The sequence below is a fragment of the Lytechinus variegatus genome, chromosome 2 (genome assembly GCF_018143015.1).
Source record: "Lytechinus variegatus isolate NC3 chromosome 2, Lvar_3.0, whole genome shotgun sequence".
Taxonomy (NCBI): Eukaryota; Metazoa; Echinodermata; class Echinoidea; order Temnopleuroida; family Toxopneustidae; genus Lytechinus; species Lytechinus variegatus.
Genome location: NC_054741.1, coordinates 77,097,787 through 77,112,830, shown reverse-complemented (window position 1 = coordinate 77,112,830; position 15,044 = coordinate 77,097,787). Strand labels below are relative to the sequence as shown.

At 37.6% G+C, this 15,044-nt stretch overlaps 1 protein-coding gene across 1 annotated transcript; it reads right to left on the bottom strand.

Moving 5' to 3' along the window:
• Positions 1–3,179: 3,179 nt before the first annotated feature.
• LOC121409640 (C-type mannose receptor 2-like) lies at positions 3,180–14,015 on the bottom strand. The gene is made up of 13 exons (XM_041601549.1): positions 13,073–14,015; positions 9,800–10,054; positions 9,220–9,333; positions 8,470–8,514; positions 8,055–8,309; positions 7,223–7,336; positions 6,719–6,763; positions 6,305–6,559; positions 5,742–5,855; positions 4,997–5,041; positions 4,556–4,810; positions 4,039–4,155; positions 3,180–3,698 (listed from the first exon to the last, which is right to left on the bottom strand). The coding sequence occupies exons 1-13, from the start codon at positions 13,164–13,166 to the stop codon at positions 3,229–3,231; spliced, it is 2,178 nt and encodes a 725-aa protein (XP_041457483.1). The 5' UTR covers positions 13,167–14,015; the 3' UTR covers positions 3,180–3,228.
• Between the last annotated feature and the right edge of the window lie 1,029 nt (positions 14,016–15,044).

Below are 15,044 nucleotides of genomic sequence, written 5' to 3'. Positions count from 1 at the left end.
TGTCTTTTTTTGATAGGGTCTATTGTGACGTATATATTTTTTTACAGCAATGTGAAGTCGCACCAAACGTTTCGTTTCCCGCACTTGCCCATTGGCTCATGTACAAATGGATTTCCAAAATCATCAAGAAAGGTTCCAAAAACCTCAAAAGTGACAGAACTTAATTTGACTAAAATTAAATGAAAATCATATCATGTTCAAGGTGAGAATCTGCTCTATTCTGTTTTGATAGATCACCTTGTTGACGCGTTTGGGAGATATCTTAGCAAATCCGTCAAAAACGGCGTATTTTCTATTTTTCTCCATAGGGAAATAATTTAACACGCTACGCACTGCAAAAAAGGAGCGCAAACATATTGATACTTGATTACTTGTATATCTAAGTTTCATGAACTAGATCCTTAAATTTTTTTAAGTTATGATGAAATTTTAAAAAATTAACCCGAGGTTAAGATTTTGATGTTGATTCCCCAACATGGTCGAAGTTCATTGACACCAAATGACCTTTGACCTAGGTCATGTGACCTGAAACTAAAGTAGAATGTTCAGTAATACTCGATCAACTTTATGTCAAAGTTTTATGAACAAGGACTATATACTTTTTAAGTAATGGTGTCATTTCAAAGACTTAACCTTCGATTAAGATTTGATGTTGACGCCGCCGCCGCCTATCATGCCTATGATATCGCTCTGCTATGCAGGTGTGACAAAAATCAAGGGTAGTTTCTGTTTTCGCCATATACAAATCTACTTCGTACTCAGAAGATAACATAAATTGAATTAAACAGAACTATAATTTAAAGGATTGAAGCAAAGGTAACCAATTCAAGGCCTGGCCACACCGCCAGAACTTTGGTGGAGCGTTCCTGGAGCGGTGAAAAAAATTAGTCACCGCTTGTTACCGTTCACCACTGTTTAACATAAATTGGCCCCCGTTATTAAAAGCAACGCCGTGTACGCTCGGCCATCCCCTGATGGTCCCTCCTACTGCTCTGAGAGTTTTGAGCTGCACAAAATATTGCGAGGTGTGAGGGACGGGCAATATTCCGCTCAATAAACGCCAAGTCAAAGTTTGGCATCGCTAGACGCAAGTTCGTGGACGCTTTGGTTCGCTAGGCCAACACAGAAATCTTGAACGATAGACCACCGCTGCTTTGCCAGCTTTGCCCGGTTGGTGATTAAACGTTGCACAAACTTTGGTGAAGCAGTTGTAAGCGATTTACGAGCGGACACGGAATTGCTGGAACGGTGTCGGGCGTTGAAGCAGCGATCAGCGATGGAGGCGCGATAGCTCAGTCGGTAGAGCGGGGGATTCGTATTCTGGTGACCCGGGTTCGATTCCCACTAGGTGCGCTAGTGCCCTTTGGTAAGGCATTAATCCTCAGTACCAGGTCCTTCGGAGGGGACTTTAAGCCGTCGGTCCTCTGGTTGCTTGCTTACAAGCATTCATGCTTTCTTAGCAATCAGGTAAAAAATCACCACATACATCTATTACCGTGATGAACATTGGTTTGGCGTTGGTATGGAGGTGTCGGAGCGTGACCAGAATTTGGCTATAAATAGGGGGAGAAATGGACCAGGAGCCCATTTGGAATCTATCAGAACTTGTATCAAAGCGATTCGTTCAGCTCCGTATTAAAAAGCGGTATGCCGCTAAACCAACTTTAAACCCCCGCATGCGCAGAACGCCGCTCTATCAACGTTTGCTTCGCCGCTAAACCAACGCTCGCTACCATTCGCTACCGTGTTAAGCCAACGCTAAAGCAAATTCGGCTTCAGCGGTGCATCGCTAAGGCAACGCCCGTTTTACCCCCCCCCCCTCAATTTGTGCGCGGTGACGAGCCTCGTCTATAATTGCCCCCCCCCCCCTCTCCATACCGTTCAAGGAACGCTCTAGTTCGGGCGGTGTGATTGGGCATTTAAACATTACACACTTGAAATATTGGGCAACATGTGTCGGGTAATGTATTTTGGTAAAAATATATATTCTGGTCAATTATTATCCAATTGAGCAAATTTATCACCCAATTATTAGTTTTAATTACCCAATTTGGGCAGATTTTAACCAATAGTTGTGTGGACAGAATGTTGCCTAGGGTTGGTTAAAAGTTAGGCATTTTGTGCCCAAATGTTTTAAGAGTGTGCACATGCCCCATTCCTGGCTTAATGGGCTTATTTTCTAATGTCTATGGTATCTTTTTCATGTTTTTTTTAACAATACACAGCCTTTGTCTTATGATTTGTACTCTTTTTGGCATATTTTATACTATATTATGTATAAATATATAAACTAAGGGTTTTTCCAACCACGACACATAACTATATCTCACTGAATCTCCATTTACAAAGACATGATGATTCCACACAAAAGATCAAGTTATGCAACTTTTAAATTCATGACTTACTGCCCTTTCTGTAATCGACGCTTAAAATGTGAAGATAATTCCTTTAATAATCATATATGAAATGCTTTGGAAATGCCTCTACAATAAGTAACTATGAACCTAAAGTATGCTACTGGGATTTGAACCCATGTAAGATTTTGTTATACAAGGAGCGATTAAAATAATCAGTTACTACTTTGGATTGTATATTGTCACCGAACCATGGAATCATATAAGTTATACACCCGGGGGGCCACTTCCATTCACGAGTGGATACCATGCGCGACCATGGGGTCTCGAAAAGCACCCTAAACACGTAATTTCCATATTCTGAAAATGCACCCCTTAACAAGTATTGGCGTGTGAAACCCTACCCTTAACAAGTATTGGAAACAAAACGATACTCTTGGCAAATATTCCCTGAAATGAACCCCTAAACAGGTACAGGAATGTTTTATTGTTACGGGTCCTTTGGTTGTCGGCTTTACCTTTTTGGTTTAGCACGATTCCACCTTCTACACCTCGCGCAAATACGACTCTAAACACGTAGTTTGGGGGCAAAAAGGACATCCTTTATAAAACATTTTAATTTTGTTTTATCATCCCCGCAAATTCGACCCTAAACACGTAATTTTCCTAGCGAAATAGATACCCTTTTTTCATTATTTTTGTGTTTTTGACACCCTTTTCACGTTACGTACGTAACGTGCCCTATCGTGAAAAGGACATCCTTTTTACGTGTTTTTTTTGGTCGCGCATGGTATCCACTCGTCAATGTAAGTGGCCCCCCCCCGGGTTATACATGACTTGTATAAGAACGTATTCGGTGGAATCAAGCGAATATTTAAGAATGCATGATATATTCAAAATATTGACAGTCATCAACCATCAGGAAGTCACTGCTCGATACAGTTCGATTGGAATTATTGAGCTGGCACTGAACTCTCCCCTCTCTTGAGAAAACATTTATGGACAAACAGTCAGGAAGGCTCAAACAGCGGGCTACACAGCGAATCTTAGAAGAAAGTAGGACATCATGAATCACGTGACCGACTAGACAGTTCCCTGTACTGATTGAATATATCTTCATGTATCCGAAGTTCAACCCTCGCATTTGACTCTTCGGAACCGCAGTTGGATAAACCGGCATATCGGTTGTGATCACAGCATTTTCGGAAGGAATTGTTTGATCAGTGGTGACTTCAGCAGTGGATGAAACATGCTCCTCTGTTGTACTCTCCACACTTTCGGCTGACGAAAAAATTGGTTGTTCTGTCGTTACAACAGTTGGAGAGGTATCTTGAGGGTTTGCAACTGTGTGGAACCAGAAAATTGATAACAAATTAGATCTTAATAAAATAAAGATGTAACATATATCTTATTCACGCAACTTCACTCAGTAGCAGGGTCCATGCTCGCACACATCTAATCCTTTGTAGGCCTGCATAACCTAGTCTACAGGCGCAGACTCCGAATGAAACTTTGTTCGTCAAGTTATTCTTCACACAAGACTTGCACGAAAGTAACTTGCGAATTCGGGTCACCATCCAAGGTTAATGTGTGAAACCCGTACGCTGCCCTGTCTTTTTTTTCTGCCGGCAATGACCGGTAAACAAATCATTAGTAATATTGGTTGACATTGGTAAAAATTTACCTCCTATTTCACAGACGATGGAAATGGGTGTTGCTGCGCAATCATAAACACCCCAAGTTCCTGCTATGAAATAAACACAGTCCGCTTGATCAGTATTCAAACTCAATATTTCGTTAGCTGTATAAATGAAAACAAAAGGAGGGAGAGACATAGAGAGAGTGGGAGAGGAAAGGGGAGGGATTATTATTTCAAGCTGTTTGAGGTAGGTTAATGCATATATCGGCACATTCATTCTAGACAAAAATTATTCGAGCTGCATTTATGGGTGTATGAATTTTTAATACTTTCACGCAGTATAGGAGAACGATTAAGCTACATGTATATACAATCAAACTGGTGAAACCGACTTGATCTAGATCCATGAAAGGAGTGACATTTGTCGGATTAATGTAAGTTTGCGTGAATATAAGCAAGAGTTTCAAAGAATTTATTTGTTACATTTGTGAACATGAATATCTTGAGGGGACAAGAGACTAGTTGAAAAAATCCAATTAGAATCGGGATGTTAGGTACTTACCCGTGTAAGTGATTGGGTGATCATCATCTCCACAAACAAATTGTCCTTCCACAAGATGGTCTCTACAGTTAAGCCATATAAACCATCCATTTGAGATACTATTGACGTAATTGTTCTCCTCTATTGAAGTGATCTCAACTATCGAAGCTCCCTGACCTTCACAGGTAGCAACTGCTGTGTCCCAAACCATACTACCTCCCTGTACGTAGTAACAAGTGGATGAGAATTCGCTCCATCCTGTCCCAGTAGGACATTCTATACTCAAGAATTGTAAGGAAAACATATTGAACATGAAGATATTTAGAGGCTTAATTCATTATCAATTCATTGTACCTGTCCACAAAATCAAGCCTAATGGAGAAGAAGAAGAAGAGGAAGAAGTAGAAGTAGAAGAAGGAGAAGAAAAACATTGGTAAAAATAAAGCAACGCAGTATACCAACCTGCAGTTTCGACAGTAGCTGAAGAGAGTTCTTGTGGGTTTGTATCTATGTGAAACGAAATGAATAAATAGATGAAACATTGAGCTGGAGAAAAGGTTAATCTGACCAAACGGATTCATTTGCATCCCAACTATTTTGAGTAAAGACAAAAATTACTTTAACCCGACCATACATTAGTTTAATCAAGTATTTCTTCCATTTTTGAAAATCCTAAAAATATAACACTGGCAAATGGTAAGGTAGAGCATTGTCTCTGGCATAAGCAGAGAACACTCGTGCAAGATCGACACTCGATCTCCCTATAAAAAATACATCTGGGAGTTTTTACTGTATATCATAAATGTACCTGATTTTTTTTAAAGACCAACCATTAGTGCTTTTTTCGGGAACCAAATCCATGTCAACATATTGCTTACAAATAATCCCGACATCGACAAGAATTATGTCGACATGTAAAAGGTACCGTAATTTCGTCACTCCATCAACCATGCTGCCTTAGTCACATACACTCACTCAGTCAAATTGTATTCACCTTGACACGGGTAATATTAACCCCTCAACTTTACTTCGGTTCTGAGGCGCCGCAAACGTGGCGCCACAAAGAAGAACATAATTATGACATGAATAATGACAGGTCTGGTGACATATACTGATGGTTTTGAGTAATTTATCTTACTACATTGCTGTTCTGTAAATCATGGCTGAGTCTATGATATATTGATTGTCTTATTTGGTAAAAACTCACCATCTATTTCACAGACAATAGAAATGGGTGTTACTGCGCAATCGTAAACACCCCAAGTCCCTGCAATAGAATAAACACAGTCCGCTTGCTCAGTATTCAAACTCAGTTCGTTAGCTGCATAAGTAAATGAGAAGGAAAAAATATTATTAAATTTTTTTAAAGCGGTTTGAGGCTTATCAGGTGGATGCATATATCATTTTTATATCATTCCACACAAGAACAAAGGACGGAGCAAAATTTATTTTTTGACATAACTCATCTTTTCTTTTGCTCTATTTATTTTCATATATTTTCCTTGATCGTTTTTACTTTTTTATGGGGAGGGGGGGGGGTTCCATGACGACTAAGCCCCCCCTCCCTCCATCTGTATGCCAGTGATGAAAGCTGATTAATTGGGGCCTGGAAAGGAAGTGTGTCCATTGTTTCAAATTGGCATTTAAAAAAGAAAAATATAGGGCCTGTACTTTCAAGTGAATGTTTTTAACATTTCATAACACGAATATCTTGAAGAGACTACACACTATCAAAAGAATCCAATTAGAATCGGGATGTTAGGTACTTACCCGTGTAAGTGATTGGATGATCATCATCTCCACAAACAAATTGTCCTTCCACAAGATGGTCTCTACAGTTAAGCCATATATGCCAGCCATTTGAGATACTATTGACGTAATTGTTCTCCTCTGTTGAAGTGATCTCAACTATCGAAGCTCCCTGACCTTCACAGGTAGTAACTGCTGTGTCCCAATCCATACTACCTCCCTGTACGTAGTAACAAGTGGATGAGAATTCGCTCCATCCTGTCCCGGTTGGACATTCTGTTGTCACGAATTGCAAAGAAAATATATTGAACATGACGATATTTAGAGGCTTAATTCATTATTAATTCATTGTACCAATATACAATTTCGAGCTCTTGAAAATGAAGAAGTAAAAATTCAATTATATGAAAATATAAATCAATGCAGTATACTAACCTGCCGTTTCGACAGTAGCTGAAGAGGGCTCTTGTGAGTTTGTATCTATGTGAAACCAAATACATAAATAGAGGAAAAGTTGAGTTGGGGAAATGTAGAAGTGACCAAACGGATTCATTCGCATCACAATTGTCTTGAGAAAAGAAAAAAATACTTTAACCCGTCCAATCCTAGAAAGACCTTTCGACTTTTACTCTTGTATTTGTCATCGCCCCCTTCCTTATAAATGTCCTGATCAGCCGTCAACCATGCTGCCTTAGTCACATACACTCACTCAGTCAAATTGTATTCACCTTGACACAGTTAATATTAACCCCTCAATTTTACTTCGGTTCTGAGGCACCGCAAACGTGGCGCCACAAAGGAGAACATATGACATGACTCGTGACAGGTCTGGTGACATATACTGATGGTTTTAAGTAATTTATCTTAATACATTGCTGTTCTGTAAGTCATGGCTGGGTCTATGATATATTGTCTTATTTGGTAAAAAAAATAACTCACCATCTAATTCACAGACGATAGACATGGGTGTTAAGCATGAGTGAACACCCCAAATTCCTGCTATGAAAGATACACAGTCCGCTACATCAGTATTCGAACTCGATATCTCGTTAGCTGCATAAAATTAATGAATACAAAATAAAGAAAAGAGAGAGTGAGAGGGGGAGATGTGATATGCAAATGAGATATTGTCCCACCCTCATGCATTATCTCTTTTGTTTTTTATTGTTGGAATTGGAAAATATTTTGATTTTTACCTAATTGACAATAATGACCAAATTGACTAATATGCTTTTCACACTGCAAATCACCAAAATGTTAAAACAATGGTTATTCGACATATTCAGAGAAGAATAAATCTTTGTTTCACATGACAACGAGGAAAAATAAGATATTTCATATTAATGAAATTTAAAAAAATTAGTGAGTGAGTGATGTCTTCGATCCCCTCTTTGGCATACCGATCAGAATGTGCATATTTAACTATTTTGTAAAATTATGCGAAACTTTAAGATGTCATAAATTTCTTTTATCATATCCAATTTTGATGACATTACATTTCTTTGTTATGCTTGTTGAATTGTTTTCTTTTTATTCAAGTCAACTTTTTGTTGAGTTGGTTTGTCCTTTAAGCTATATACAATTATCCCGTCCAAAACTGACTTTGTATAGATCTATGAAAAACAGTGGCTTATAATATTACTACCCGACGGATTAATGTTAGCTTGCGTGTATATAAGAATCATTTAAAAATGTATTTTCACATTTCTAAACATGAGGGAGTTGAGACTCGTAAAAGAATCCAAATAGAATGAGATATGTAGGTACTTACCCGTGTAACCGATTGGGTGACCATCATCTCCACAAACAAATTGTCCTTCCACAAGATGGTCTCTACAGTTAAGCCATATAAACCATCCATTTGAGATACTATTGACGTAATTGTTCTCCTCTGTTGAAGTGATCTCAACTATCGAAGCTCCCTGACCTTCACAGGTAGTAACTGCTGTGTCCCAATCCATACTACCTCCCTGTACGTAGTAACAAGTGGATGAGAATTCGCTCCATCCTGTCCCGGTTGGACATTCTGTTGTCACGAATTGCAAAGAAAATATATTGAACATGACGATATTTAGAGGCTTAATTCATTATTAATTCATTGTACAAATATACAATTTCAAGCTCTTGAAAATGAAGAAGAAAAAAAATCAATTATATCAAAAAATAAATCAATGCAGTATACTAACCTGCCGTTTCGACAGTAGCTGAAGAGGGCTCTTGTGAGTTTGTATCTATGTGAAACAAAATACATAAATAGAGGAAAAGTTGAGAAATGTAGATATGACCAAACGGATTCATTCGCATCACAATTGTCTTGAGAAAAGAAAAAAATACTTTAACCCGACCAATCCTAGAAAGACCTTTCGACTTTTACTCTTGTATTTGTCATCGCCTCCTTCCTTATGAATGTCCTGACCAGCCATAATTAAAATTATTTGTTTTCTTTTTTTTGCAAATCCTAAAAATATAACATTGTCTCTATCACTAGCTGAGAACTCTCGTGCAAGATCGACCTTCAAATAGATCTATACTGTAGGCCTATGTCATAATGCTACCTGATAAAAAAGACCGACTTTTGCCGGGAACCAAAATCCATGTCAACATGTCGCTTATATATAATCCGGACATCGTCACGAATTATGTCAACATGGAAAGGTACCGTAATTTCGTTACTCCATCAATCATGCTGCCTTAGTCACATACACTCACTCAGTCAAATTACCTTGACACGGTTAATATCAACCCCTCAACTCTACCTCGGTTCTGAGGCGCCGCAAACGTGGCGCCACAAACAAAGGAGAACATAATGAATAATGAAAGACGTGGTGACATATATTATACTGATGGTTTTGAGTAATTTATCTTACTACATTGCTGTTCTGTGAGTCATGACTTGGTCTATGATATATTGATTGTCTTATTTGGTAAAAACTCACCATCTATTTCACAGACAATAGAAATGGGTGTTGCTGCGCAATCATAAACACCCCAAGTCCCTGCAATAGAATAAACACAGTCCGCTTGCTCAGTATTTGAACTCAATTCGTTAGCTGCATAAGTAAATGAGAAGGAAAAAATATTATGATTTTTTTAAGCGGTTTGACGCTTATGCAGGTGGATGCATATATCATTTTTATATCATTCCAGACAAGAACAAAGGACGGGGCAAAATTTAAATTTTTTCATAATTCATCTTTTCTTTTGGCCTATTTATTTTCATATATTTTTTTCTTGATCGTGTTATGTTTTACTTTTTTATGGGGGGGGGGGGGTTCCATGACGGCTAAGCCCCCCCCCTCCCTCCACCTGCATGCCAGTGATGAAAGCTGATTAATTGAGCCCTGGAAAGGAAGTTTGTCCAATGTTCCAAATTGGCATTTAAAAAAGAAAAAATATAGGGCCTGTACTTTCAAGTGAATGTTTTTAACATTTCATAATACGAATATCTTGAAGAGACTAGACATAGAAACCAGCAAAATAATCCAATTAGAATCGGGATATTATATAGGTACTTACCCGTGTAAGTGATTGGGTGATCATCATCTCCACAAACAAATTGTCCTTCCACAAGATGGTCTCGACAGTTAAGCCATATATGCCAACCATTTGAGATACTATTGACGTAATTGTTCTCCTCTATTGAAGTGATCTCAACTATCGAAGCTCCCTGACCTTCACAGGTAGCAACTGCTGTGTCCCAAACCATACTACCTCCCTGTACGTAGTAACAAGTGGATGAGAATTCGCTCCATCCTGTCCCGGTTGGACATTCTGTATTCAAGAATTGCATAGAGCATGTACGGTATTGAACATATTGAAGTGATTTTGGAAGTTAAACTCAACAAACCAGCAGGTCTCTGTCGTGTATCTGTCATATAGATTAACTAAGATGACTTGACAATCCTTTTGGTTGTCTTCAATGACTTGTCTTTAAATGTGAACTCATGATGATGATTAACACTTTTCTAAATTCAATTAGATTCTGGCTTTTCAAAAATCTAATTGGTTTGGGAATCCTGATATATCAAAATAAAAGAATTAACAGATAATCTATGTTTTTTCTGTAAGTCATGATAATATACATGTTTTAAGTGTTTAATATTTTTTATATGCTACCACTGTTTGTATTTATTTTCATATACAAATAATAAAATGTATACATTGTTCAAATTTAACAAATCTTATACATCATATAAAGTATGGAGAATGGCCCATATTAACAAAATTCCACTGTTCTTCCATGGGGTCCTTTTCTCAATTCGAGAATCAGTGAAGATATCATCCCACTGCCGGGCATGAAGAACTGTTGGTCCCTGGAGTTAGTGATTTTGGATGATGCGACACCTACAACTTAAGAATAGACATTTTCGAAGGTCAAGAGACATCAAGGTGTTGTGATCAGTTTCAAATTATCTTGTCGGGTATCGGGCAGGTATGCCTCGATGCATCTTCTGCACACTCTATAAAACACTGAGTAAAATTTTACCGAATATAGAAAGGGAACATGCATGTTTTGCTGGGTGTTTTTTTTTCTCTACCCTATATTGAGCAAACTGCATGTTAAGAAGGTAAATTTTTAACGCAACATTGCCTAAAATATTTTTACCCAACCAACATGCATGTTCCCATTTTACCCAATATTCGGTAAATCTTTTTTTTAGAGTGCAAGTTTTCCACAAATTTTTGGAGTGTGAAAGAGACCTGCATAGATACGGCGCGATGCTCTTGCGGAGTTTTTACACCGCAAGCGCAGAACCAATTCAAGAACACAGATATTGTATTGAAAGTGCAAGTCAAATGACATTGAACAGCCAAGAGGTTTTTGTATTATTGATGAATCGGGACAGCAGTTTCCTCCTTAGTTTCGGAGTTGACGAAAAATTGCAAATATGTCTTTTGTCCAAAGTCCAGGGCGAAACTACTATTTTGATTCACAAATTTTCGTCAAAAACTTTCTTGTTTGTTCTTTGTCATGAAGGGCATTTGTCAATACATTTTCTATGTTTTTGAAAGCGTTCTGCGTCGCAGTAAAGAACTATTATAGGAAAGCTTTATACGGACACAGTACACGAGTCGCATCAACTTTGTTGATTGAATTAAACATCTGTTTCATTAATTGGTTTTTATTTCAACCTGGTTTCAACTGTCAAGATTTGAGCCACAATTCAAACGGTGATCTTAATCTTAATCGTAGTGATCATATCAGATCAGTCGTGACAATCGTGTTTATCATAATTCAATACATGTGAATAGGTTCAACAATTTTCACGATCAGTTACGAAAGGCCAACCGTGGCGCTCGTTAAGGATTGCACGACACTGTGCAGTGGCGTAGCTAGAGTTTTTTTTTCCTGGGGGGGGGGCACTGGGGGCCTTGCTTTTTCTGGAGGGCACCATTTTCCCGGTGTATGTGTCACAAGGGCGGATCCGACTTTCGCCAATAGGGGACGGGGCCAGAAATTATCTTCACCTATATTTTTCCCGATCAGTCACTTCTTACTTTTATTGTTATAAAACAACATAAACATGAAAGCCTTATAAAAAGTGCGAGCGCGAAGCGCGAGCGATTTATTTCTTACTTTCATGTATTTTGTCTTGAAAATTTAATACTCTGGGCAATGTTTTGTGTGATCCTGAACAAGATTCTAATGTAACTAGATGGTTACTGCGAACGCCAAGCGCGAGCAGAATTTTTTATTAACTGTTCTAGCATTGTCGAAAAGGGACCAGTTAAGGACTGCTTACAGTTACCCACGAAGACGGTATATATTTCAATAATGCGAGCGTGAAGCGCGAGCAATTTTTTTTTTACATTCCGACCTAAAAGTTGTAATTCTAAGCACTTTTTAAATTAATAAATGGAACAGGTATGTAACTAAACAATTGATGCGAGCACGAAGCGTGAGAGGAAGAAAATTGAGATTTTAGACCTAAAAGCGGGACACTCTATTCATATTTTGTAAATCATAAATAGGATATAGTTAATTGGGTATCATTAATAATGCGATCGTAAAACGTGAGCAGGTAATTATTGATATTCTGATGGAAACTGGATAATTTAAGTACTTTTTGAATAAAGAACATGCAGGCTATCGCGCATTTTTTAGATTTAAAGACCTAGAATCAGGGCATTCTGAATACATTTGTTTAATGGAACATTATGGAATACACGTAGAGAATAGGAACTTGGCAAATCAAACAATGTGACCACGCAGCGTGAGCTTAGAATGCTGATATGTAGACCAGAGCACTAGAATTTGTAAATAAAAAAAAATAATAAAAGCTTGATGCCCGAGCTAAAATATGTTTTGTATATTGACTTCAAAACTTGCTCCATATCAGCTTCTTGAGCAAGATATGAATTTCATCAAACAGGTAATTCTGGCGCTAAGTGCAAGCAAAAATTTTATATAGTAATATGAAAGATTTGGGTTTTTTGCAAGTCTTCCCCTCGCATTATTTCATTCACTCGTCTTCCTCCTCTTATTTTTCTTTTCTTTTGTTTTTCTTATTCTTTTCCTTTTTCTTTTCTTCTTTCTCCCTTTTCCTCTTTTTTTTTGCTCTGCCAATTTTTTCCAGGGGGGGGGCAGCTGGGGGGCACACCAAATCTCGTGCCCCCCCCCCCGTAGCAACGCCACTGCACTGGGAACCCTTTGACCAGAGGTCTAGATGTCGAACAGAAATCATTCTTTACGACGAGGTCAGGTTGAGGCTTAGGTATGATCTCCAGTTATAATTATTTAAAAATGGCATATCATAAAAAATAACATTAAAACCAGTGTTTACTTACCCAATCCCACGACTACTTGAATCTGGTAGCTAGCTAAGACTTCAAGCAAGATCACTCCGAAGAAAGATAATTTTGACGCAAAAAAGCAGAACATCGTTAGAACTCGGCAAGGTACATGTCTACACTAGATAAATGATTTTGCTCATGATATAGGTTTTCCGTCGCCACTCGGCCTGCTTCTTTGTGCGAAGATGAATTGAACATATTAATATAACTCATAAATGTCTGAATTCTCTAAAATGTAGAGAACAAAATGATTGAAGCAAATTACGAATATGAATTCACTGTAATATGATAATAAAGACTTGTAGCTTTGAAATTACAAACGTGTCGCTCTTGCTTTTACGGCTGAGTGAGATTTCGTAAAAATGAAATAATGACAAGTCATGAAAGTCGACTATATCTGACAACAATACCACATGGATTGCGATTAATGAAACGAAAGAGATACCTATCATGTCCACGGCCGATTACTTTCCCCAAATACTAGGTATATTTTCATCATGACTGTTCATAAGCGCGGGAAGCTTAACAGTAATTATCTATGAACTTGTTGTTCATTATTACGAACTCTTCATTGGATCAGTGGATACCATGGTAACCAATATCCAATGGGTGATGAGTCTCATCAAACATCAAATGAAAATCCATCGTCCGTTGATTTACTTTATCTGACGAGGAGAGAAGGATAAGGGTGGGTCAGAGGTGCAGATAGAGACGGAGAGGAGAGGGTGTTACGGCAAATTTGGGTAATTGCACATTTTGGTAAAATAAATTTGTTACCAAAATGTGCCGATAATCTATATGGCAAGCCATTGCCGAAAATATCATTTATGTTCAAGAGGAAAAATACATGAAAGAGGCAAAATATGAAATTATTTGTTCAAGAAGAAAAAACTATATGCAACAAATACGAAATATATGTATTCAAGACCAAAATATTTAAGATATCTATACACAAAATATAAAGGCATGATTGCAAACCACGAAAATATATGCAAAACACAATATATAATTAAGAAACAAAATAGATGCACAACACAGAATTATGTCAAACACAAAATATATGCTAGACACAAAATATATGCAAGGCACGAAATATATTCAAAATACAAAATATATGCAAATCACAAATTATATGCAAAAATTCAGATATATAATTAAGAAACAAAATAAATGCACAACACAGAATATATATAAAGCACAAAATATATGCAAGGCACAATATAAATTATATGCATGGCATAAAATATTTACAAGGCTCAAAATATATGTAAGGCACGAAATGACAAGACTCCAGATATATTGTGTAAGAAACAAAATAGATTTTAAACCACGGAATATTTATGTAAGACCAAAAATATACGCGAGAAACAATATATTTGCAAGACACAAAATAAATTCATGCAAGGCTTGCCATAATAATTATGCAAGCCGCTCGTTTTATTCAAGACGTGAATTATGTTCATGCCTGACAAAATATGTTCAAGGATTTTAGTCTCTTTTCAAGGCTTACACCATTTTGGTGGACGCTGGCGCGTCTCGTTCAGGGAAACACATCCTTTCGTCCAAAGCCCCCCCCCACCATTTGCCGAAAGGGTGCGTTTTTATTTCAATGAATTGCAATCAATTCGTCTATTATACAGGGGAGGATCCAGCCTTCGCCAATAGGGGGGGGGGGGGCGGAAATTTGTTTCAGTCATATTTTTCCCGATCGACAGCTCGAAGATGATATTTGTTGTTTCTTTGAAGGGGTAGTCTTAATTAGTCACTTCTTAGCTTTATTCTTATAAATTAATGTATAATATCATAATCCTCATTAATATGATGCGAGCGTGAAGCGCGAGTTAATTTTTTTGGAAATTTTATTCATTTTTTCCTAAAATTTGAACATTCTCTTTTCTGGGCAATGTTTGTTATCCTGAAAATGATGTGTATGCAACTTAATAATTTCTACGAACGCAAAGCGCGA

What these genes read in the sequence shown, in the direction of transcription:
- LOC121409640 (XM_041601549.1), bottom strand. Translation starts at nt 13,166, where the DNA reads ATGTTCTGCTTTTTTGCGTCAAAATTATCTTTCTTCGGAGTGATCTTG. An exon ending in TCACCCAATCACTTACACGG is followed by an intron (nt 9,334 to 9,799) that starts GTAAGTACCTAT and finishes TTACTTATGCAG; the next exon opens with CTAACGAATTGAGTTCAAAT. An exon ending in AGCTACTGTCGAAACGGCAG is followed by an intron (nt 6,560 to 6,718) that starts GTTAGTATACTG and finishes TCGTGACAACAG; the next exon opens with AATGTCCAACCGGGACAGGA.